Below are 25,094 nucleotides of genomic sequence, written 5' to 3'. Positions count from 1 at the left end.
ACCCTGACAGTCGGTCGGCTCAGATATTTGAAGTTCACACTTCAAACATTCTTCAAGCATTTTCACCTGAAAATATGTTAAAAGTTATTTTGCGACCCAGAAAGAGAAATAAGACTAATATTAAAACTAAGTAGCTGCCGCCATTGTTGGAAACTGGAATTGGTTGGGCCGCGCTATGAATTCTGCGATATGGTTTTTCAATTTTGTTGTCCAGGTGGAAATTCGGGAGAATGGTGGCTCCGGGATTCTCCCGGAAAAATCGGGAGGGTTGGCATGTATGGTTGTGGCAACATCACTAACCTTGTCAAAAACCTCAGAGTAAATCACATCACAGAATATGAGGCGCGTATGTTGACTGAAGAGGAGGGGGGATAGGTGCTGCTAGGGCGAGACAGACGTCTCTCACGGAGTCCTTTAGTGCTGCAGGCAGGCAAGGTGTTCAAATAATGCACAACTTCAGGTTTTTTTATTTCTATATGATGAACTCTGCATTATTAAGTGATAAGAACAAGAAACAAGAGAGACGATCAGCTGATCATTGATCAGTTTCATGATTGAAGTAGCAACAGGAGAGGGAGGGGAGAGAAGAAGAGGCAGCTGTTCAATGTAAAGACAGAATAACTCCAGCTTTGTGTCTTTTTCATTGTAGCTGAAGTCTGGGACGAATCGCGTTCCTTTCCCCCTCAATACGGATGTGTTGTAATTGGTCCAGCCCAGAGTTGATTGTGACCAACTGGCTAATCCACCACCTTTCATTGTTTATACCGTTACAAAGACAAACAAACATAAAAATGAAAAATCATCATCGGCCCACCGGGCAAATGTCCGGTATGCCCATCGGCAGGTCCAGCTATGCGGTCAGCTGGTGGGTAACAGGCATCTCCGAAAACGTCAGAGCACTTATGCAAATATGTGATGTCTTGATGAATCGAGCAGATACTTGAAGTTTACACAGCACCATTCTTGCATGAAAATATCTTTAAAGTTTATGTTGTGACCCAGACAGAGTAATATTTCAAACTCCGCCACTCTGTGTTCCTCTGCCACTGCCTCGTTTCGTCATTTCGAGCTGATTGGAGACCAAAACAGCCAATCAGATAATTTTGCATCCAGGTCTGTGATTGGCTGGTTTTGTGGCACAAATATAACAGTGTAGAGAAAGAGTTGAGTGCGCACGGGCAGAAATGTTGAGAGCGCGAGCAACATATTGCGAGCGCAAATGAAAAACTGAGCGAGAGGGGCTGCTGTTGTGTGTGTGGATAATAGCAAACACTGAAATAAATTTTTTGCACGCAGCAATGAATTTTTTTCACTCAAATTTAGCTTTTCTTCGCTCAAAATAAATTTCTCCTCAAAATACAACACTTGTACCTGCAAACTTTTTTTACGTGCGCTCAGAATAGTGGCACAAAAATAACACCATACGGGTCTAAGAGTCGTTTCGTTTGCGACCGACACATCACTAATAAGGACACTGTCATAGCCTGTCAACGACGTTGATTAGCTGCGTATATATGAATGTGAATCGCGTGATTGGCTGGACTATGGGATAAGGTGGCATCGTTCTAATCCCATACAGGAGCATCCAGTCACTCACTGACTGACACTGCAAAACAGAATTGTTAAAGTTTTAATGTTAATTTCAATTCAGGTTAGATTTTTTTTCTGTGCGCAGAGACCTGCCAGCAGCTTAGAGGGAACATTGCTGAGAACACATATGTATTTAACTTTACATCGTCAAACGAAAGGAGAACATTCAAGCTATGCAGAAGGACTCTGCCCAGATTCATGTACTGTGATCACTGTGGAAATTCTCTACATAGGAAATTCTGTAGTGTTAGAACAGATGTATTTGTGCTTTACTGAAACCTGGTGTCATGTGAAACTATCACATGGATTAAACTGGTTTTCAGGCGTAACCCTGTGTTTACGAGATAACAATAACACGGTCTGTGTGCCAGGAATCAGATAAGTTAGGTTTCATTTACTCATTTACAGTATCTATTTTTTTAAACAGGTGTGTTTTCCTGCTCAGACCAGTTTTGCAGCTCTTATTGTTCTCTCACATAGCGTGCATGCCACTAGACTTGGCAGGACTGTGCCCTGCTTCGTATATAAAGATGCTGCAGGTGGATGTGAGCAGCATCTCTGGAGACAGAGGTGGGTTTGGAGGATCATGGCGTCCACACTGATGCTCCTGCTTCAGCTGCTCCTGGTCTCACTGGTGTCTGCTTCTCATTTTTTTGGGGGAACCACGACCTACACCTACAAAGGAAGAAACCCTGATGGCTCTTTTAATGTGAGATACACAACGTTTAACTGTACTTAATAATAATGACAGATAATAAGTGAAGCTGTGACAGAACAGGAATCTCCTCTTTTCACACTGATTATTCTGACTTTTATTTCCTTCTGTGCACAGGTCTGATTATTCTGATAGAAGAAACAGAAAATGAAGTTAAAAATGTAAAAGGTGTCGCTTCTTAACTTATCCATTGAAACACATTATTATTTTTAAACGCACGAGTGCACACATGTTGTCTTTTATAAAAGTTTAAACAAATAGTTAACTTTTTAAAAAAACTGAATAAAACTAATAAAAGTCCGTTGTCACATAGTTGTTACTGAAAAATGTTCCTCAAAAATGTACTATAGTAGTAGTATTAGTAGTTGTAGTAGTTGTAGTAGTATGTCTCACTTTCTTCACCTCTAAATCCAGAGTGCTTTGACTAATCAATGGCTGCAGACGTGGCTTCCATGACCTACACTTGTTATTGATTGTGTTAAAATTGTGATCACATGATCAAACACAGATACAGAACCTTCTTCTTGCAGATAACATGGAGTGACAAACTAAAATCTGACTGAGTTGCTTGTATGTTTTAAAGGTGGAAATTCGGGACAGAGACACCTATGATGGATGTTACTACTCCCTCTACTGGTATTGTTCCAGTGGATACTGTGGCTACACCTCCACAAGTCAGAGAGGCACACTGGACAGCAGCACCAGTGCTCCACTCTATAACAGACAATGGTGTGAAACTGAAACCGTCACCACGCGGGTCGTCCAGAGCAACAGACCTTTTGAAATGCGGTGAGCATTTTTCATTTAAAGTATGAAGATGTTGTTGATGTGCTTTATTATGTGTGACTATTGGTTATTAATTTTTATTAATTATTATTCATCTAAAGCCACCACAGTCATTAAATCTGTCTGATATTATGATAACACAAGAGCTTGGTGGGTGGATGACTTTGTTATTTCCAAACAAACCAGGGCAGCCAGCTGCTGCTGGATCCCCACACGTACCTCTTACTGGGGCCATTATTGGTACTTGAACACTCTTGTGGATTTGGGAGAAAGATCCGACACTGGAAAACCAAACAGAGCACCAGAAGTTGCCATCCTACCTTTCCTCAGGTAAGCTTCCTGAAGTTTGATTTCTCTCACTGGGCCCACGTCCTCATTTCAGATTTGACAGCATTTTTAGTAGATAAAGGCGAAAACATGAGCTGAGCTGCGGTTTGGGGAAGGCCTCGAAGGGGACTGGTGGCGGCTACCAGGCCTGGCAGATCCCCGTGTACTAAGCAGAAGTGAAGAATGGAAAGAATTGAAAGAATTAAAAAAGGAGAGGTAGGGTGGGGCACAAAAACAAACATGCATTAGAACTGGAAGGGGTGTGTTTGGAGGCGAGGTCCAGCTCCTGAAATTCAGATAATTTATCTCCAATTAAACTATGAGCCTCTGAACAGCAGAATTTGAAAATGTCATCATGTGGTAAAACCTGCTTCTCTCAAAAAGGGAAACAAGAAGTTCTTGTTTTTTATCAACTAGCAGACAAATTAATTTTAGTTTTCATTCTATTGTCTACATATTTTTCTTTCTACCTTCTTGATCAGTTTTACAAGATAATACAAGATAATCATACCAGTGAATGGTTCATGTTACTGTGTGAGACACTGAGAGAGACTTTGCTAATGTGTTTATTGAAGAGTTCCTGAAAACTGCCCACGGACATACAAGCTGATGTCCTTTGATCCTGATGGAGACAAAGTCAGATGCAGATATGGAAATCCAGGAAGTGCAGAGTGCTACGGCTGCACCCAACATTCAGGCTTCCACTTACACCAGGTTAGCTGATGTTCTAATGCACTGTACAATAACTCACTTGTGGTTTTTCCCTTTTAACTCCAAAATGTCCCACTGTCAGGACTCCTGCACGTTACATTACCAATACACTAATGCTGACCCGTTAGTGAATTCATTTGAGTTGGTGGTGGAGGATTTCCCACAAGGACACATCAGTCTGAGATACTCCGATGGATCCCAGTCCTCCAGGTCTCCTCTGTCCGCTCCTACTACAACTACAACAGCCCGCACTACCACACCATGGTGGTGGACTACGGGCAGACCGCTGCAGGCGACCTCTCCTCCCCTCAGTAAACTACCGTTGCAGTTCTCTTTCCTTGGTAAGGCCCATTGTTGTCTCAGTGTTTGATGATGTGATGATGCAGCACACTCCGCTGTGCTCCGTTCTCAGCATGTTGCTGCTTTCATGACTCTGCACATGAAGACAGTGGCAACTGTGGTAGAAACAGCTGATTGCAGCAGACCTATTTACTCATGTGACGCACAGTTTATCTTAAAAACTTAATATTAGTTTTACCTGTTTGCACTGAATTCTTCAGCAGCCCAAGAACCAAACTCCACTTCACGTGTTTGTTTAAAGCCTTAAACTTTTGCTATGCAGACAGCTGCTCCTTCCTGTTTGGTAATGGATGCTTATTTGTTACTACTCTAACTGTACTCCAGTGGATCCACCTGCTCCTTCATGCCAGGAGGGACTATACTTGCCCCAGTTTGTGCACCCAACACCTGCACACGGACAGCGCATTCATGCAGAGGTCAACAAAGAGGTGGAGATCAGAATCAAAGCACAGGCTTCATATGCAGCGTGAGTGAGACAAAGCTTGATTAAGGAGGCCTGATGGCAGCGAAACATTATTATCACTTCAGCAGGAAAGCTCAGCTCAGCATTAATGAGCTAATCCTTGCTTCCTTCTGTGGTTTTCTTACAGAATACAAGATATCATCATGAGCGGGCCAATGAATATGACCAAGCACAGAACCACACATAATGAGTTTGTGCTTCGGTGGACGCCGTTCTCCAGCGATCTGGGAAATTATTTCCCAGTGTGCTTTGCTGTTGAATCGGCGACAGGGTTAGCCTCAGTTTCATTCCTTTAAACACAGAAATAGTTTGGGAGAGCAAAGTCATGATTGGACTCTTTGTGGGTTTTTCAGGTCAGCAGTGACCAGTTTTCCAGGCAATACCCACTCTCATAACCACGGCACCCCGACTTCACAGTAAGTGACTTTTTGTTGTTTTTAGTGCTTTAAAAAAATGGATTTTCTGTCTAGGTGTGAGAAGTTTAAATAAATGTGCTTTTGGAATAAATAATGCCACTATGAACAAATTATAAAATGAAGCTCTCCTCATTTGACCTTAAGCTTTACAATTTCAAGAGTATTTGAAGAAATAATAAAAAGGAAAATTATTTAAGTCACACATTAAGTCAACTTATCATTGTTCTGTCTCTTCAGGTCCGGCGTCTATCAGTCCGAGATGAGGTGTGTCATCTTGAAAGTTGGAACAGAGGAAAGTGAGTCTAAAGTTGTCTTTGATATCAAAATTAAAAAAAAAATAAAAAAAATAAAAAACAAATAAATAACTAAAAATAAAAATAGAAAATATGTCAACTTTTTGGACATATTCTCAATTTTCTATTGTCAATATTTTTTTTTTTAGACTTAACTCATTCTTTTTATAGTTAATATTCTAACTTTTTGACAATTGAAGTTGGAGAATTTTGACATATTTCTGGCAACATTAAAATAAACTGAAATTGTAAATCTTTAAATCTGTTGTGTTGGATTGCATTAGGTTTAGCTTAATGAAGTGTCATGGTCTGCGAGGGCAGACCGTGTGGAGTGAGTTGAGGACCCAAGAGCAGACAGAGGCGAGGAGACAAAACTGAACTTAACAAAAAGCGAGCCTTTATTTAGGGCCAAAAACTCACGGAAAAAACAACAAGAAAGTAACTGAGGGAAAACCTGAACATATACTAGGAAACTATGACTCTTACTGAGAATTTAGACTATGACTAAACAATATACAAACTATGACAAGGGGTAGGGGAGATACACAGACAACACAACGGCAAACAAAGGAAGACTGAGGACTTAAATACACACATGAGGTGATCAGGGGAAGTGGAGACACATGAGGACACAGCTGACTCGAATGAAACATAATGACAATACAGAGGAGAGCAACATTAACTACAATGAACAAAGGACACCAGACTCTTCCAAAATAAAACAGGAAACACGGAGACATAGACATGAACTTAACATAACCGACAAGAAACATGACACGTAGACGCAGGAACCAGGGAGACTGAGGACAGGGGGAGATGACAGAAACAACTAAGAAATAAGGACTAACCAGCAACCTAGAAATTAACTAGATCGAAAATGAATACAAAAATACCTAAAACTCAAACACTGGGTCACACGACCCAGTACCGTGACATGAAGAGTCCTTTGAATGGGTATCATAAGGTAAATTCTAAGTCTGTATGTTTTCTTACATCATATTTTATATGTTTTTAACTTGTTTCAGTTAAAACCAACGTGATCTGCACTGAGTCTGAAATGAGAGTCGAGGTGGAGAAATCGTCCCTCCGTGGACTCCGTGAGGATCACCTGCGTCTCAGTGAGCCCAGCAACACCCTCTGCAGCCTGGAGAGATACTCCAACAGCACTCACATCATCGGCGTCATCCCTCTCAATGCTTGTGGCACTCAGATCGAGGTAACCAGAGCTCCTTTGTATCTATTCTGTTGTTGTTGGTTTAGATACCAGAACGAGGACTGACAGAGTGATGTTTGACTCTGCAGGAGGACGAGGAACATCTCATTTTCAAGAATGAAATCACCACAGTGGATGACAGCGGAGCTCTGATCACCAGGAAACATAACCTGGAAGTAGAGTTCTACTGTCAGTACCCCAAAAAGGGGAACGTGTCACTGGGCTTCACAGCACACAGGACGATGGTGGAAGTGTTTGATAAAGGCTTCGGCACGTTCACCTACCAGTTTGAGTTTTACCCCGACAACCAGTTCAGAAGCATCATTGATCCCAGTTCGTACCCTCTGGAGTACGACGTAGGGCAGAAGATTTACATGGAGATAGATGCGTCCTCCATAGTCAACGACACCGAGATGTTTGTGGAGTCCTGCAGAGCCTCACCGTACGACAACCCCAATTCCCAGCCAACCTACTCCATCATTGAAGACGGGTACGCATGTGCTGATGGAAGTGAAGTGTATATTATTTAGGGCACATCAGTTACCTCAACATTTGATAATTTGGCCAAGTTTGATACGAAAACCCACCATTGGATCAATATATAAAAGAAAAGAAGGAAACCCAGAGTTTTACCAAAGTTTTCTCTTTTCTTTGATTCTGAAATGCTGTAGAAACCCTGTGATGTCTCTGCTTCTGTAGCAGCTTTGATTGTAAGACATGGAGTTACAGCAGCTGTGTCGTCTTTGTGCTCGGCTCTGATTAGGTGCCCCGTGGACCCAACTGTGATGATCCATGAGACCGACAACAAGAGACAGTTTAGATTCTGCATCGAGGCCTTCAAGTTCATCGGTTTGCACGATCAGGTAAAGATCTGTAGATATCTAGAAGCTACAATTTCTAAAAGCACTAATAAATATGCCCAATTTGTGTTTTCTCCTTGTCTGGGACGGAGAAGCAAAGGTTTGACTGCAGCTCTGCTCTTGTTCCACTAGAGGGGGCAACTGTACGTCTGCTGATATACTGACAGTGTGTCCTGTTTCACTCAGGTATACATCAGCTGTTCAGTAATGATGTGTGAAGCAGGGAATCCCAACAGCAGGTGCTCACAGGGATGCATCAACTCAAACAATCACCACCACTCCCACCGCCGAAAGAGGGACTCTGCCATCCAGACTGCAGCGCACTTCGTTTCCCAGGGTCCTCTGCGCTTGAAGAGGTCAGCAGACATCAGCATGAGTGCAGGTATGGAAACACAAAGTGCTTCTTAACATTAGCTTCTTTGTTTGACTTTCACTAAAGTGTGAACAATGCTGAGGTTCTATTGTGGTCTTCAGGGAACAACCTGAACCTGAACCTGAACCTGGTCTTCATCGCTGGATGTCTTCTTGCTGCTGTTGCCATGATCTGTGGAGTGCTCCTGTACAGGGCCAAAATGTCAAAGGTCAAATACCAGCGTTTGGCCTCGAGTGAAAATTAAGACAGCAGTGTAATCAGAATACCAGTTCCTGCATTACTTTTCAATGAACCTCATTTTGCTGTCAGAGTTTCGGTGTTTGTGTATCTGCTCATGTTTAAATCAATCATGAATTTAATTCTTTATAATTCAGCTTCATTTGTGTAGCGTGAACTCACAACAACAGTCACCTCAATTAGCTTTATGATGTAGGGCACAGTCCCAGCTGTTACAGCTGTGTTTGTGTTTGCCAGCTTTAAGAGAAAACAGACATAAAACAGACTTTGAAAGATGAATCTTTGGATTGTTGTTCAGTCGTGCAGCTTTACAACAGCTTTTCTTTTTATATGTTAGAGTGTGATTCACAGAAAGTGTTACTGTTGATGTGTGCTCCTCTATAATCATTTTTGCTTTGAATATCTATGGCTATCATTGGACTGGTTACTATACATCTTTGTTATTAATCAATAAAAACATACGTGTTAGTGCTTCCTCAGTCAAAGTGTTACTCTTCATCACATCATATGGCGCATATACAGTGCCTTGAAAAAGTATTCATACCCTTTAAACTTTGACACATTTTGTCACCTTACATCCACAAACTTTGATGTTTTTTATTGAGGTTTTCTGTGACAAACCAACACAAAGAGCACAAAATTGTGAAGTGGTACCAAAACGATACATGGTTTTCAAAATTTTAAGCAAATAAAAATTTGAAAAGTGTGGCGTGCAATTGCACTCAGATCCCCCTGCGTCAATATTTTCACTGCAATTCACTGCGAGTCTTTTGGGGTATGTCTCTACCAGCGTTGCAAATGTAGAGACCAAAGTTTTTGCCTATTTTTCGTTGCAAAATAGCTCAAGCTCAGCCAGATTGGATGCAGAGCGTCTGTGAATAGCAATTTTCGAGTCTTGCCACAGATGCTCAGTGGGATTTCTGGACTTTTAATGGGCCATTTTAACACATTAATATTCTTTATATTTCCACACCATGTTTCACAGTGGGAATTGTGTGTTCAGGGTGATGAGCAGTGTTACTTTCCCGCCTCATGTAGCGCTTGGCATTTAGGCTCAAAAGCTCAACTCTGGTCTTGTCTTACCAGAACATCTTCCACCTGATTGCTGTGTCCCCTTCATGGCTCCTGCCAAATTGCATGTGGCATACTTTTTCCATTTTTGGATGATGGATTGAACTAGTGATGGCCTGCTTGAAGCTTGAAGCTTCGTTCAGTGTGACTGTCCGACTGATATATTGTAGGAATGAGTTAGAGTGCAGAGTGGGATTGCAAACATGCTTACATACAAGGATAATGGTTAGAATAAGTCTCTGGGTCAGAGAGTCCCGAACATGATATTCTAAATCAACTTTGAATCACTAGAAGAACAATGGATAATAACATTAGATTATCAAGGCTAGGCAGGGAAGTGTTTTCCTTTTCTGTGTCTTACAGAGGAAGGGGCAGACACCAGACCCCTTGTGGGGGTTTGAAACAGCCGATTCCGCTTTCTTAATTCTTCGATAAGCCAGGGCCTAGCCAGCTCCAATCAGCAAGAACCCTGTTATCATGGTTCCGAATAGGTAGATATCTTCAGCGTCCTCGATCGACAGTCCCGCCAGGCACACGACCCTCCAGTTATACCACCCGTCCATCGTGTATCCGGCAGGGAAAGTACCTCCAGGACACTCAGGCTCTCCCGAGCCCAGACTTCTCATTAAGAAAAGGGTGTCAATTGCATTCAGAGACCAGTTGATCAAATCCATAATTCCTCTTTTAGGTTTTAGAGAACAGACTGTGAGAGAGTGTTCCAGGGAAAAGTACTACAAAAAAACCCCACGAGACTAGACAAGGACACAAGAGGCTAAGCAGGGAAACTAAGGGAGAGGAGGAGGAGGAGAGGAGCCAAGAGCCAGAACAGTAACAGTAGCAGAAACAGGAAAAGCACTCTCGTGACTCACCGAATTTCTCTGTAATCCCGGAAAAGGGCTGAGGAGAGGATTGGCGAGGGCGACGTTTCCTTCTGGAAGAGGGAACCAGTGGAGAAATGGAGTCGACCTCCTCATCCTCCGACCGCATAGCCGTTGGCGTGGTGAGAGACAGGGCAAGCTCACGTGCCCTGACCTGCCCCCTCCGAAGCAAACTGCTGAAGCCAGGGGCTGGTTTTCACCATTGCTTCCACTGTGCTCAGTCCCACAGACATAGCCCATAAGCTGTTGGACTGGGATATGCGGTCCAGCAATTTAACCAGTCCTTCCATCTCAGCGTCCAACTCTGAAGTGAAAAAGTGCGATCTTCTGTCATGTGAAGGCTGCGTGCAGGCAGGAGTGGTGAAATGGAGAACCCAAAGTGCAGACTCCGGAGACAAACATGAACTCAAACAGAACAAAACTAAGAATCCAAATAACTTAAAAGGGCACAGACCACACAGCATATATGAGGGTAGATCGCAACACTGACACAGAGAAACACAGGGCTTAAATACACAGAGGGAGCTATCAGGGAATGGGAAACAGGAGGGAAACACAGTTGGGACAAATCAGGGCTCACGAGACAAAGGAAGCAAAATCACACACATTAACATGAGACACAGACTTTTAAAGTAAAACAGGAAACATAACACAGAGACGCAGACTTGACAAGGGGAGACAGCAACTATGGATCATAGACAGAAAACCAGAACACTAAAACTCTAACAAAACCCACACAGAAAACCTAAGCTAAGAATAAACCTATAACCCATAAGGCACAGCTAGAATATAATGAAATAATCAAAATCAAAGAACCAAAAACACAAAACACTGGGTCGACGACCCAGGCACCATAACAACAGTGGAACAAATTCTCTTCTAAAATAAAAACAGGATGACCTTAAAGCTGCCTTTCCTTCACATTTCTCTGTTTATGTGTGTTTGTGTGCATTTTATTTTTACCTTTGTTGCGATCTTACGGACTCTTTCTCAAATCTCCACAAGACAGTCGGCCACAGTTTTCCAATGTAATTTTCATGTGCTCTCACATTATCAACAACAGCCTTCATTTCTCCTCCATGCTCCCACTTCTCACAGCTTCTGTCTCTCATTTGTACATGCTGCTGAACACTTTACGGTTTAAGGTTTAGGGCAGCGTTGCTGTCTGTTCACCTTGTTGACTCTTGAAGTCGACGCCGTTGCTCTCGAACAGCATTTTGTCTTCAGGGAGAGATTGATTGTCCTCGAAGCTTGTTCTTCATTGTGAGGTGTACATGAAGGTGAAGCTGTGAAATATTCAGCCAAAACACGGCTGGTGTGGTTCCAATTGTGTTAAGCTATCATTTTGTTGTGTGCTTGTGGAGGACGTTGATCCAGTTCCGTAGCCACCTGTACAAACACACTAAGACATATATTTGATATCATTTTCATCACTGCTCATTAACACTTTCCCTCTCTTATTCTTCTACATTGTAACACATCTCTTTCCATCACTCTTTGTTATACACACACCCACAGCACTTCTTACCAGAGGTGTGGACTCGAGTCATTAATTTTATGACTTTAGACTTGACTTGAAAAAATGTTGTAAGACTTGTGACTTGACTTGGACTTTTACACCAATGACTTGGGGCTTGAATTGGACTTGAACCTGTTTACATGAAAAGACTTGATATTTTACCCAAATCTAAAATTTAACGTACATATTTTATAAAAAGTGCGGACCATTAATTCATTTTATTCATTCATTCTTACCTCCATGTGTATGTGAGCGTGAGCTGTAGCACAGCCAATCAAATTAACCAGATTTTAAAAACAAAAAACAAAAACGCTCAAACCAAAAATGCTGCCAAGAGTAATTTCTTTCGGTACATAAACTATGAAGTAGTCAACAAAAAACGTGCAAGAAGAGAATCACAGACGGAGATGGAACAACTTCCAACTTTGTCCGACATTTGAAGTTGCATAAAGAACCGTAGGTGGTGCTTTTTTTTGCTACGATGACATAGCTGACTTAGCTAACTTCACCTTATTAGCAAATGTTCTCCGGGCTACGTTGATTAAACTGTTTGGCTTTAACGTGTATTATATTATTGTCAGGCTATTTTAAATCCGGTCCTGGCCCACCTTGGTGTGTAACTGAGTAGTCATGCTATACATGGCCTTTTTCTTCTGTCATTTATGTCCATACATCACATAAAATACTTTGATCTCATCTTATTAGCTGTTGTTTATTTGCAAAGGTCAGTTATTCTTAACGGGGATGCTAAACATTGCTTAATGGATCCAGTGTGTGCGTCTGATGCCCCAAAGCTGACTCAGAACCGTAACACCATCCACAGCTGCAGTATGGAACAGATGTGGGTGTGTCCTCATCTCCCAGAGGAGTCCAAATCGCCATCAAACAGCCCTACAGACACAAAAACATGTGAAAATATAAACAACCTCAGCAGACCTCTGTGAAAATCATTTACAGTATATATCACAGAATTCAAGGCCTTTATAATCACAGAATATACAGAGTACTGAATCAAATTCAGCTTTTGTTTTTCATGATGTATATCGTATTAATAATTAAATTTCATTATCTGTGTCTTTACCACACATTTGCCACACAGGTGTAGATACTGTGGGTTCAGTGAATGCTGAAATTGCACCGTTGCCAGTTCACAAAATGTAACACTGAACACTCCTTAACTGAAAATAAATTGTGTAATCTCTAATTATCCAGCCAGAGGCAAAGGCTTTATCACGTTGACCTGAACTTCCTGAAGTAAGTCATAGAACAAAGCAGATGAAAGAAGCACAGCATCGTCTCAGTCTCTTGGAATGAGGCACTCCCCATATCGTCGACTAATTACAGTTCCATTATTCAATAAAGAAAGTGGAAAATTATACATTATACAGGCATTGTTTTACATGAAACTGCCTTCAACGTGACACCAATTCAGATCTTTATAAAGAGGAATGTAGGTCGTTATGTGATTTTTTTTCTTACAGCCTGACCTTACTCTTAAATCTCATCTTACATCTTACACTGTGGTTCCTGCTTCCTCCTTTTTTAAAATGAATCCTTCTTTTTATCTTTTCATCTATCTTAATTTTAAATTATATTTCTAAACATAAGAAAACATGTATTATTAGATGAACGATAGACTCTTTCACTTTCCCTCTCTGGTGCTTAAGCAGAAGCACTCGGCCTCACCCAGCCTAACAGATGTTGAGATTTCTTGTGGCTTTCAAAACACACACTAAATCACTGTTAAAGCCACAGCGGTATGTAAGCAGATACTTCCTTGTTGACACATCTGACAGTGATGAAGTGAACACTTAGAACAACAGTGTTACCTGATGCTTTGTATTTAAAGGCTGAAAGAGCTCAGCAGACTTCAAATCTCCGTGATGAATGCACTGAAAAGAAACAAAGATCTTTTGTCAACGTAAAGACTTGTTCTTCATTTTCTCACAGGTTCAATGAAGCATCTAGTTTGTCTTGAATTTACCTTTAAACTCTGACCCAGACTCAAGAAATGAACAAAGAGAAAATGTGACTGTATTTCATCGATAAAATATATGTTAGAATTGTAAAAAAGCTAAAGAAAATTTGTTTTCATAGTCTTCACTACTTTCCAGAAAGGTACGCCATGCAGTGATAAACACAGATTTAACCAATAGCAAAGTTCATGCATAATCCTCAGCATTTTTTTCTGTATAGTACAAATAACACACCAGTACAGTGTGTACAGTTTTGCAGTACTTTACTTTGAAGTTTTTGATTTGAGGACAGTTCTCCTTCAAAATAACAACTTTTCACTTCAGAAATCATTCAGAGCTTCACAGACTGTCCTGTTTTCAAAGGTTGTTCTGCATGAAATCTAAACAATGAAAGCTATGACGTGTTTTTATTATGAAGCGATTCAGACGTCATACACAATTTTCAAGTCTTTTTCTTTCAGCTGTTCCCTTTATGCTGTTGTATTAGCCTGTGGTGGACTGGTCACATGCCCAGGGTCCACCCAGCCTATTGCTCTCTCACTGCTTTTATCTGAAACTACGTAGTGCCACTGCCCCAGCTGAACAAGTTGAAGTGAACTATAGCAATGGTTTAGAAAAACAAATAGTATTCTGGTAAGAGTAAGAGAGAAACGAAAAGTAAAACACCTCAGCTTTGTTTGCACAGCACCATTGTGCTGTAAAACTTTGACTGTTAACTGTTAAAATCTAGCTATTAACAGAATTAGATCAGTAATGTGCACAATGAAACGCGATGCACACATTTACCCACATGGTCCAACAGTAACTGGGACATCTGTGATCTGACGGTAAATAACATTTTGTGCACATTGTGCATGTCAGCTGTTCCACATGGAGTTCAGTTTTATACAGCAGAGCAGTTTGTAGTAACAGAGAGAGAATAATTTGAGCTGCTCTGAGCAGAACGCTGATTTTTACTAAAGTGAACCGACTGTGTTTTTGTAAATAAATGAAAGCGCCCTCTTAGTAGATCACCCTGTCATTGCAACATCACGATAATTTCCCCTGGTTAATAAATTGATATCATAGCCTATAAAATCCATCTTATTTAGGTAAAATTTCCTCCATCCATTACCCTTTCCAGCTGTCAACATTGATTCATGATAATCCTGAAGACTGCAATACAACAGTGAACCTTATAGATTTAATTATACAAACAAAAGCAAACTTCAATAACTGATGCAGATCATAATCTTTACATAAATCTGTGCTCTTCATGCAGCGACAACACTGATTCTCCTTTCTTTAGGATTTAGAATTTATTATGGCAGCCATGCAGGTACTTCACATCATGTCTCTCAGCGAAATGGAATATAGGAGCACGCTCTTTATCTCCCCAGAGTCCTTAGTCATGCCTGTTCCCTTCACATGTTTTTCCTTTTTCTGTAGTTCCTACCTCCCTGTGTTTCCCCCACGAGCTTCTATGTTTTATGGATTCTGTTTTCCCTTAAAAACAAGATCGCTTCATTGGACATCTGTCTGCACATGAGTCTGCATTCACTGTCCAACTGGACACAGTTTAAGATCTGTAACCTCCAGACTTTGATATCACATCATTTGAAGACCTGGGGCATAAATTCTGTCTGAATAGAAAACATTTACAAATATCAATTGTAAAAATGTAAAGTTTTGTAAAAGCATTGTAAACTACAGGAAGATTTAGGACATCATATGGCATTAATACAAGCTTTAAGTGATTGTAGTGATAAAACCTAACAGTTCTCTTCTGTTAAGATTCTGTCAGAATATGTTTGCATCTGAATATACTGAATGAATCTTAATACGATTCTTTGTTGTAAACATATACTGTTAATGTGAATTTAAGTACTGTGAGACTTCAAAACTGTCTTTAAAGGACTGTTTTTTCAGGTGTAACCTTACATTTAATGAATAATAATAATTCAATTAAATTCAATTTTATTTACACAGCGCCAAATCACAACCACAGTCGCCTCAAGGTGCTTTGTATTGTACAGTAGACCGTACAATAATAGATACAGAGAAAAACCCAACAATCATATGACCCCCTATGAGCAAGCACTTTGGCGACAGTGGGAAGGAAAAACTCCCTTTTAACAGGAAGAAACCTCCAGCAGAACCAGGCTCAGGGAGGGGCGGGGCCATCTGCTGTGATTGGTTGAGGTGAGAGAAGGAAGACAGGATAAAGACATGCTGTGGAAGAGAGACAGAGGTTAATAACAGATATGATTCAATGCAGAGAGGTCTGTTAACACTCAAATAATTCATTGGTTGAACATAATTTTATCCTCCCACTTATATTCCATCTAAGCAAATCATGTCATATTAATCCATCTTGATTTTGTTGCTTCAACATGATATATGTTTGTAAGTATAACATAATATTCACATTAACATTCAATTAATTTGACTTTTATTCAGTTAACATGTTTGTACCAATTCATGTTATATTGTTTGAACACTTTGGCACGTCAAAAGTCAGTCTTGATACATGAACTAGTAAATATTTGTTTGTTACACCAATGTTAATCTTGTTGAATTAACAAATGTAAAGTATGTCTGTGGTACTCACACCAATTGTGTTTCAGTTAGTGTTTGTATTGCTCATGGAAACATTACTTTTAACTCAATTAATGAAACGTACATAAACGATAACTTGCAAAACCAACTCTTTTATTTTGCTTGGACATTCTTAAAACAGTTGGCAGGATCTCAGCTCAGCCCAGCTTTCTCCCCTTCAACCGTCTCATACTAACCTTATTAGCTACCTTCATAGGAAGTTAAAAAAAAAAAAAAATGCGCCCACATTTGGAGTGGCTCAAAGCTAACAGATCACTGAGCTCACTAGCTGAGTAAATAACGGGTACATTTAGAATCATTCTTTAACAGAAACGCATGTAGGAGACCACAGAACAATCAAGACATGCTGACTGAAAGAAAAATAGTCTGTAGAATAGTTTGCCAACAAAGAATAATATCCCCAAAGCAACTCTGGTAAAATGTAGTAAAATATGCATTGCAAGCAAAAGCATGAATTTTAACACAATTTAACATTCAGCATTACTATGTTTCTTGCATACATCCATTAGTGCTCCATGTAATCAGGCTGTATCCATTAATGGTAACTTTAGTCTGTTTAACGTGTGGAGAAAACATTTAATAAGTTTGAGAACAACTGCTCCACTCAAACAATTTGGGAAAACCTGTGGGTACATTTCCTTTGTAACAATTGCCCATCTTGCACAAATCAGTGTTTAAACTGCAAGTGTATGAGACTTTAACTTATGAACTAACAATCTTTGTCTAATGTCCACTGAGCAAACCACAAAGTCCTTATGAACATTTTATAACTTACAATTTTGAACCCTAACCCTAAACACAAATTTGCATTGCAGAAATATGGAAAAATATCTGGCTTCCCTGAATCTGAAACCTCTGCCCATCCAGCTTCATGATAATCTTTTGCAAGACTTCAAAAATGCATTTGAGCTCCGGTGGGTAGCTTAGGTTCAGGCAGTATATCAGTCCAAATAAAAGAGCACAAGCAATTGCAATGCTCCTCAAACCAGTGAGAATCTCCACACCTCCAATCCTGACACCGATGTTCTCTGGGTCATCTCCAGGCTCCACACCCTCCTGCTGTAGGACATACACTCCCATCACAGTTTGTTCCATGGCTTCAGCGTAGCCTCAGTGTTCTGTGATGTGAAATATAATGAGTCTAGATATGCAAAAAAAAGAAAGGAAAAAAAATGCTGATATGTTTAAATTTGACATTAAACAAAACAATAATGACAATATTTAGCTTTTAGGCAGCAGTTCGAAAAAGGAATACTTTGTTTGGAAAGACCAAAAGGCAAGTACTCATCTATCTCAACAAAATCAGACACAAAATGAGGCAACCAAACAGGTTTGTCTCTTTATTTTGATCAAGATTAGCCATGCGACTTCATCAACTAATATAAGACTGACGCTTATATAATTTGTATAACTGTCACGGGGTGCCGAGGCAGGCCGTGTGGATTAATAACGGACCCAAGATGCAGACTGCTTAAGTGGAGGGTGAGCTTTATTAACAACAGGTGAAGTACAACAAAAAAGGGTGGCGAGAAACAGAACGGTAAAAACTCTAAACTGGGAAAACTAAAACTAAACACAAAGCCAGAACACGAACGAGGGTACCTTGCAGGGAGAATGCCCAGGAAGCCGGCGGAATAAACACAGAATGACGGAGGGGAATAACGCAGACGAACCAGCAACTAACAGAGGCAGACACGAGGTTAAAATACACAGAAGGATAACGAGGGGATGAGACACAAAAGGAGGGCACAGCTGGGAGTAATCCGACCTGATGAGACAGGGGAAAAGTAAACTGAACACACTGAGAACAGACACGGACCTTCAAAGTAAAATAGGAAACACATACACGTAATGACATAACACACCAACTTAACACAGACTGGGGGACACAGAACATAAGAACATGAACCATGAAACAGAAGAGTACAAACACCCAAGGTACCCAAAACCACAGAATACCAATGAACTAAACATAAACACGGAGTCACAGACTCCGGACCATGACAATAACAATATGAAAACAACTTAGGACTTTTGCCTACCATATGTATAGATATTTTTGCTCATAAAATTGGCATGTTATGGGCATAAAAAGTTCTTAAACACAGGTCTAACCATTTTAGCACACACCTTGGAGATGGTCCCCATGATGTGTCTCATTTTTCTTCCAGCCCTCCACCTTTGCCTCTAAAGATCTCCATCATCTAGCTCAGAAAAGAATGTGGATAGCAGCGGTACTGTCAATATGTGCAGGAGTTCCTTGTCAATCTGAAAAACATGAACATGATGCCAAAAACCAAAGAAAAAAACAGATTAATAATAACAACAACAATACTACTACTACTGCTAATAATAATAATAATAATAATAATAATAATAATAATAAGTCAAACATATGAAACTTACTGTTATTGTTGAGGAGGTGTAAGAATCTCAGAGCATGGGAATGTGGCTTTATTTTGCGACATATTTCTGAGGAGAGAAATTATTTAATTAAAATAAAATTATTACTCTTGATGAATTTGTGTTAATATCTACATACTGTGAAATGTGAAGACTGTTAGTCAGCCTTAATGAAGAGCACCAGAGAGCAGAGAAACTAGGACCCGAACAAAGATCCACCTGAATCATTCTGAATTCAAAACAAAAAGAAAATGCACATGCAATTATTGTGACAGTTTGGCTCCACACACTCCCTGATATATAAAGCTCCTCTAAGTTACCACACTACATGGGTAAAACATTTAACAAATAGTATTTATCTCTCACACTCCTAACCTAAATAAATATATGAAGAGATATGTGAGCAACTTACCTTACTGTCAAGTATACCAAAGGAGGAACTCCACGTGCGCTCGTTAGCGTCTCAACAGACTCATCTGGTGGGCGTGGAGCATGCGCAATGCATGACACTATCATAGTCGTTGGTTTGATGGACCTCATTCTCATTGGACTGCCATGAATGAATTTAACTCATCAGAATTTTCTTTGACTCATATTCAACAAAAAACAATGAATCATTTAATACCCATAAAAATGATTTCTTCATGCAATGTAAACATATTACTGCTTTGCTAATCAAACACATGCCCTAGTTGATTTTTTTTTTGAGTGCACATAGTGAGTGAGGAAGGTGACTGGAAAGGAAAAACTCAATGCATCATGGTAATCCACGGCAGCCTACGTCTATTGCAGCATAACTAAGGGAGGATTCAGGGTCACCTGGTCCAGCCCTAACTATATGCTTTAGCAAAAAGGAAAGTTTGAAGCCTAATCTTGAAAGTAGAGATAGTGTCTGTCTCCTGAATCCAAACTGGAAGCTGGTTCCACAGAAGAGGGGCCTGAAAACTGAAGGCTCTGCCTCCCATTCTACTTTTAAATACTCTAGGAACAACAAGTAGGCCTGCAGAGCGAGAGCGAAGTGCTCTAATAGGGTGATATGGTACTACAAGGTCATTAAGATAAGATGGGGTCTGATTATTTAAGACCTTGTATGTGAGGAGCAGGATTTTGAATCAATTCTGGATTTAACAGGAAGCCAAAACAGGAGAAATCTGCTCTCTTTCTAGTCCCTGTCAGGACTCTTGCTGCAGCATTTTGGATCAGCTGAAGGCTTTTCAGGGAGTTTTTAGGACTTCCTGATAATAATGAATTACAGTCGTCCAGCCTGGAAGTAATAAATGCATGAACTAGTTTTTCAGCGTCACTCTGAGACAGGATATTTCTCTCCCTTAGAGATAGGGTGAGAGTTTCTGCCATCCGGGAGGGGCTCAGAGTAGAGCCGCTGCTGCTCCACATCGAAAGGAGCCAGCTGAGGTGGTTCAGGCACAAGGATGCCCCCTGGGCGCCTCCTGGGTGAGGTGTTCCAGGCATGTCCCACCGGGAGGAGGCCCTGGGGCAGACCCAGGACACGCTGGAGAGATTATATCTCTCGGCTGGCCTGGGAACGCCTTGGTGTTCCCCCGGATAAGCTGGAGGAGGTGGCTGGGGAGAGGGAGGTCTGGACCTCTCTGCTTAGGCTGCTGCCCCCGCGACCCGACCCTGGATAAAGCAGAAGAAGACGGATGGATGGATGGAATGATAAAAAAGGAAACATCACAAAAAACACTTAAGGTCATGAAAATTTATTGTTTATTGAAAAGTATGGGTATTGGTACCAGCGATACTGGCCCGTATTTACTTGGTATTGGATCGATACCAAAATATGCAGTATCGCACTCCGCTACTGTTTGTGGTTCAAGCTGCAGCTGGAACATTTGGCTTGACTTGGAGGAGAGGAAAACGAGGACTGAAATGCACGCTTGTGGGGAGAATGAGAGAGGTCCAGGCCTTTGTAGCAGAGGTCAAGGGCACCTGAAGGGGAGGTGCATGAGTTCACCATTTATAGCAACTTCTTGGAAAAACATACGATATTCTAGTGAGACAAAGAGAGGAACAAAAAGCGAAATACCTCTGCTTTGTTTGCACGGCACCATTGTGCAATGAAGCGGTGCCAAAAAGAGCCGTGCTGTTTTTCTGAATGCCATTTGACTGAAGAAACAAAACTATTAAATGTCTGACAACTGATATCACAATAAAAAAAATCTAAAAACTGAAATAAAATCCCCACGGAGAACTTACAAACATAGAAAGGCGCTGCAGAGACTGAAATGCTGTGAGGCAGAGCTAATTACTGAGCCAGGATTCTACACCTATTATTATTACATCCACATGACTGTGAGTTAGTCACCTTCACAAAGCACAGTGTTTTATCCTGAGGTCATTGTCCATCTGGACTCGCTGATTCTTTATTCTGTTGTGTTTCTATGTAAAACACACAAAGATTCAGAGACCAAACTCTAAATGTAAAACATTTAATTTAAAATTGTAAAACAAAAGAGCAAACAGTTTAACAGTTTTTAAGAACCCATGAAAATGCAAATCAGAATAACTCTGACTATTATCCTCACACTGCAATAATGTGAGTTTGATACACATGAAATCCTGTCATCTAAAAATATAAGAATATGTACTGTGACACAATAAAAAAATAAGCTGTAGCAACACTGGCCAGTGCAATGGCAGTCTTCATATCCCTGTATGTGATGGTACAGTTAGTATACGACCTAGGCAGAGGAACAGGAAGTAGCTCAGACTGGAAGGAAAACCAGATGCAGTGTGTGACCTTTGCTGTGGGTGGCACTTGAACATGCTGTGTGGAACTGAGACGGTCCAACGGTTATAAGAATTTGCTGGCAAACCATGAATGATGAATAATGAAGTGGGTGAAGTAAGAGAATGGATGGAGACATGGAGCAGGTAAAAGTGAGAAGCCTAGACAGCTCCCGCATGAAGGCAGTAGACAGGACAAGCTGAGAAAATTAAACTGGGCAGAGCCTCTGTTCACATTAATTTTTGGTCCCAGCATTAAAAGTTATTAATGTATTAATGTACTAACTTAAACCAAACATTAAAACACTTTCTAAGGCATCTTAAATATTAATTATTAAATATTCCACCAGGTGTTTCTTTTATTTGCTAATTTTATCATTTCTTTTTACATTAAGACCCTGTTCCCTCTTTGTTTAGAAGCTGGGCTGTGCGCCACCCTGTATTTTGGTCATCTGATTTTAAACCGTTCTACATGTATGCATATGATTGAAAAATGAAACTAAAACTATGCAGTGCAACTGCAAACAAAAAGCAAAATACCTCTGCTTTGTTTGCACAGAGCATTGTGTGATCGAAAGAGTTGCAAAAAAAGAGCCGTGTTGTTTACCTGAAGGCCATTTGACTGATCAAACCAAATTATTAAATGTCTGAGAACGCACATGTCTTTAGCTTTACATTTTCAAGCACATGGAGAACATCCAAACTACACAGAAGGCCTCTGCAGCGCTAATAACTGAGCCAAAATACTGCACCTATTACTATTGAATTATGTAGTGTCAGTTTAATTCTGGGGTTATTGTTCTTTGTTCTCTCGTTTATTTATGTAAAAGAAACCAAAGAATGAGACAAAACTCTAAATTAAAATGAAAAAAAGAGCGAACCCACTCTGGACATGCTCTGAAAAGGAAAATATAAATCAGAATAGCTGATTTATTATCCTCACACTCCATTGATGTGAGTCTGTAATGTAAAAATACATGTATTTGTGCTGCACTAAAACCTGGTGTGATGTGAGAAAATTCTGAAAGTGAACTTTTCAACTTTTTCTTGAAAGAAGTGTTACGAATGAAATGCAGGCTTGCAGTTATATGTGTGATTTGACAGAATCTAAATATAATTCTTTGTTGTAAACATGTACTGTTTATGTGAATTTAAGTACGTGAATTTGCTACCCCCCCAAAAACCCATCTCCATAGAGACTGTGTCAGCTTCCAAAAAGACAAAAAACAAACTAAAAACCAGCAACAAACAACTTAAACATAAACAATCACAAAGAAAGAACAATACAGTATCCACATCTGAACCAAAGAGTAAAACAGTGAAATGTGGATTATTAAATATTAGGTCTCTCTCCTCCAAGTCTCTGTTAGTACATGACTTAATAATTGATCAACAAATTGATTTACTCTGCCTTACAGAAACCTGGTTGCAGCAGGATGATTATGTTAGTTTCAATGAATCAACACCCCCGAGTCATTCTAACTACCAGAAACCTCGAAGCACAGGCCGAGGGGGAGGTGTGGCAGCAATTTTTCACACCAGCCTGTTAATCAACGAAAGACCCAAGACAGACGTTTAATTCATTTGAAAGCCTGATGCTTAGCCTCGTCCACCCCAGCTGTGAAACTCAGAAACCAGTCTTACTTGTTATCATCTATCGCCCACCTGGGCCTTACACAGAGTTTCTGTCTGATTTCTCAGACTTTTTATCTGATTTAGTTCTGAGCTCAGATAAAATAATTATTGTGGGTGATTTCAACATCCATGTAGATGCTAAGAATGACAGCCTCAACATGGCATTTAATCTGTTATTAGACTCAATTGGTTTCTCTCAAAATGTAAAAGAACCCACCCACCACTTTAATCACACTCTAGATCTTGTGTTAACATATGGCATAGAAACTGAACATTTAACAGTGTTTCCTGAAAACCCTCTCCTGTCTGATCATTTCCTGATAACATTTACATTTACAATAATTGATTACACAGCGGTGGAGAGTAGACTTTATCAAAGTAGATGTCTTTCTGAAAGCGCTGTAACTAAGTTTAAGAATATAATCCACCCACTGTTATCATCTCCAATGCCCTGTACCAACACAGAGCAGAGCAGCTATCTGAACGCTACCACAACAGAGGTCGATCATCTTGTTAATAATTTCACCTCCTCACTACGTACGACTCTGGATACTGTAGCTCCTGTGAAAACTAAGGTCTCTAATCAGAAGTACCTGACTCCGTGGTATAATTCTCAAACACGTAGCCTAAAGCAGATGACTCGTAAGCTGGAGAGGAAATGGCGTGTCACAAATTTAGAGGATCATCATTTAGCCTGGAGAAATAGTTTGCTGCTTTATAAGAAAGCCCTCCGCAAAGCCAGAACATCTTACTATTCATCACTGATTGAAGAAAATAAGAACAACCCAGGTTTCTCTTCAGCACTGTAGCCAGGCTGACAAACAGTCAGAGCTCTTTTGAGCCAACAATCCCTTTAACGTTAACTAGTAATGACTTCATGAACTTCTTCAGAAATAAAATTTTTATCATTAGAGAAAAAAATACCAATAATCATCCCACAGATGTAATATTATCTACAGCTACTCTTAGTACCATTGATGTTAAGTTAGACTCTTTTTCTCCAATTGATCTTTCTGAGTTAACTTCAATAATTACTTCCTCCAAACCATCAACGTGTCTTTTAGACCCCATTCCTACAAAACTGCTCAAAGAAGTCCTGCCATTAATTAATGCTTCGATCTTAAATATGATCAACCTATCTCTAATGATCGGCTATGTACCACAGGCCTTCAAGCTGGCTGTAGTTAAACCTTTACTCAAAAAGCATCTCTAGACCCAGCAGTCTTAGCTAATTATAGGCCAATCTCCAACCTTCCTTTATATCAAACATCCTTGAAAGAGTAGTTGTCAAACAGCTAACAGATCATCTGCAGAGGTTTATTTGAAGAGTTTCAGTCAGGTTTCAGAGCTCATCACAGCACAGAAACAGCTTTAGTGAAGGTTACAAATGATCTTCTTATGGCCTCTGACAGTGGACTCATCTCTGTGCTTGTCCTGCTAGACCTTAGTGCAGCGTTCGATACTGTCGACCATAATATCCTATTAGAGCGATTAGAACATGCTGTAGGTATTACAGGTACTGCACTGCAGTGGTTTGTATCATATCTATCTAATAGACTCCAATGTGTACATGTAAATGGAGAGTCCTCTTCACACACTGAGGTTAATTATGGAGTTCCACAGGGTTCAGTGCTAGGACCAATTCTGTTTACATTATACATGCTTCCCTTAGGCAGCATCATTAGAAGACATAGCATACACTTTCACTGCTATGCTGATGACACCCAGCTCTATCTGTCCATGAAGCCAGATAACACACACCAATGAGTTAAACTGCAGGAATGTCTTAAAGACATAAAGACCTGGATGGCCGCTAACTTTCTGCTTCTTAATTCAGATAAAACTGAGGTTATTGTACTCGGCCCTGAAAAGCCTAGAAATATGGTATCTAACCAGATTCTTACTCTGGATGGCATTACCTT

General features: G+C 40.3%; 1 protein-coding gene and 1 long non-coding RNA gene across 2 annotated transcripts; one reads left to right on the top strand and one right to left on the bottom strand.

The window, feature by feature from the left end:
- The first annotated feature begins 2,161 nt into the window (after positions 1 to 2,161).
- Positions 2,162 to 8,823, top strand: LOC113029565 (uncharacterized). Its single transcript, XM_026180491.1, has 14 exons — positions 2,162 to 2,299; positions 2,889 to 3,094; positions 3,278 to 3,421; positions 3,994 to 4,132; positions 4,212 to 4,470; positions 4,814 to 4,955; positions 5,080 to 5,223; positions 5,306 to 5,368; positions 5,606 to 5,664; positions 6,687 to 6,877; positions 6,964 to 7,364; positions 7,638 to 7,737; positions 7,921 to 8,116; positions 8,209 to 8,823. Exons 1-14 carry the CDS (start codon positions 2,177 to 2,179, stop codon positions 8,349 to 8,351), a joined length of 2,310 nt encoding a protein of 769 aa, XP_026036276.1. The 5' UTR covers positions 2,162 to 2,176; the 3' UTR covers positions 8,352 to 8,823.
- Positions 8,824 to 18,565: 9,742 nt separating this feature from the next.
- LOC113029604 (uncharacterized) lies at positions 18,566 to 18,990 on the bottom strand. The gene is made up of 3 exons (XR_003273446.1): positions 18,929 to 18,990; positions 18,793 to 18,858; positions 18,566 to 18,654 (listed from the first exon to the last, which is right to left on the bottom strand). It is a non-coding gene; the product is annotated as an uncharacterized LOC113029604 (long non-coding RNA).
- Between the last annotated feature and the right edge of the window lie 6,104 nt (positions 18,991 to 25,094).

This window comes from Astatotilapia calliptera, chromosome 9 (assembly GCF_900246225.1).
Source record: "Astatotilapia calliptera chromosome 9, fAstCal1.2, whole genome shotgun sequence".
In the NCBI taxonomy this organism is placed as follows: Eukaryota; Metazoa; Chordata; class Actinopteri; order Cichliformes; family Cichlidae; genus Astatotilapia; species Astatotilapia calliptera.
Note: the sequence above shows the minus strand (reverse complement) of the source record. Positions and strands in the feature narration are given on the sequence as shown.

Excerpts from the sequence above, each read along its gene's own strand:
- LOC113029565 (XM_026180491.1), top strand. The coding sequence starts at position 2,177 with ATGGCGTCCACACTGATGCTCCTGCTTCAGCTGCTCCTGGTCTCACTG. Across the intron at positions 3,422-3,993 it reads GCCATCCTACCTTTCCTCAG|AGTTCCTGAAAACTGCCCAC; the intron begins GTAAGCTTCCTG and ends TGTTTATTGAAG. Across the intron at positions 4,956-5,079 it reads GCACAGGCTTCATATGCAGC|AATACAAGATATCATCATGA; the intron begins GTGAGTGAGACA and ends GTTTTCTTACAG.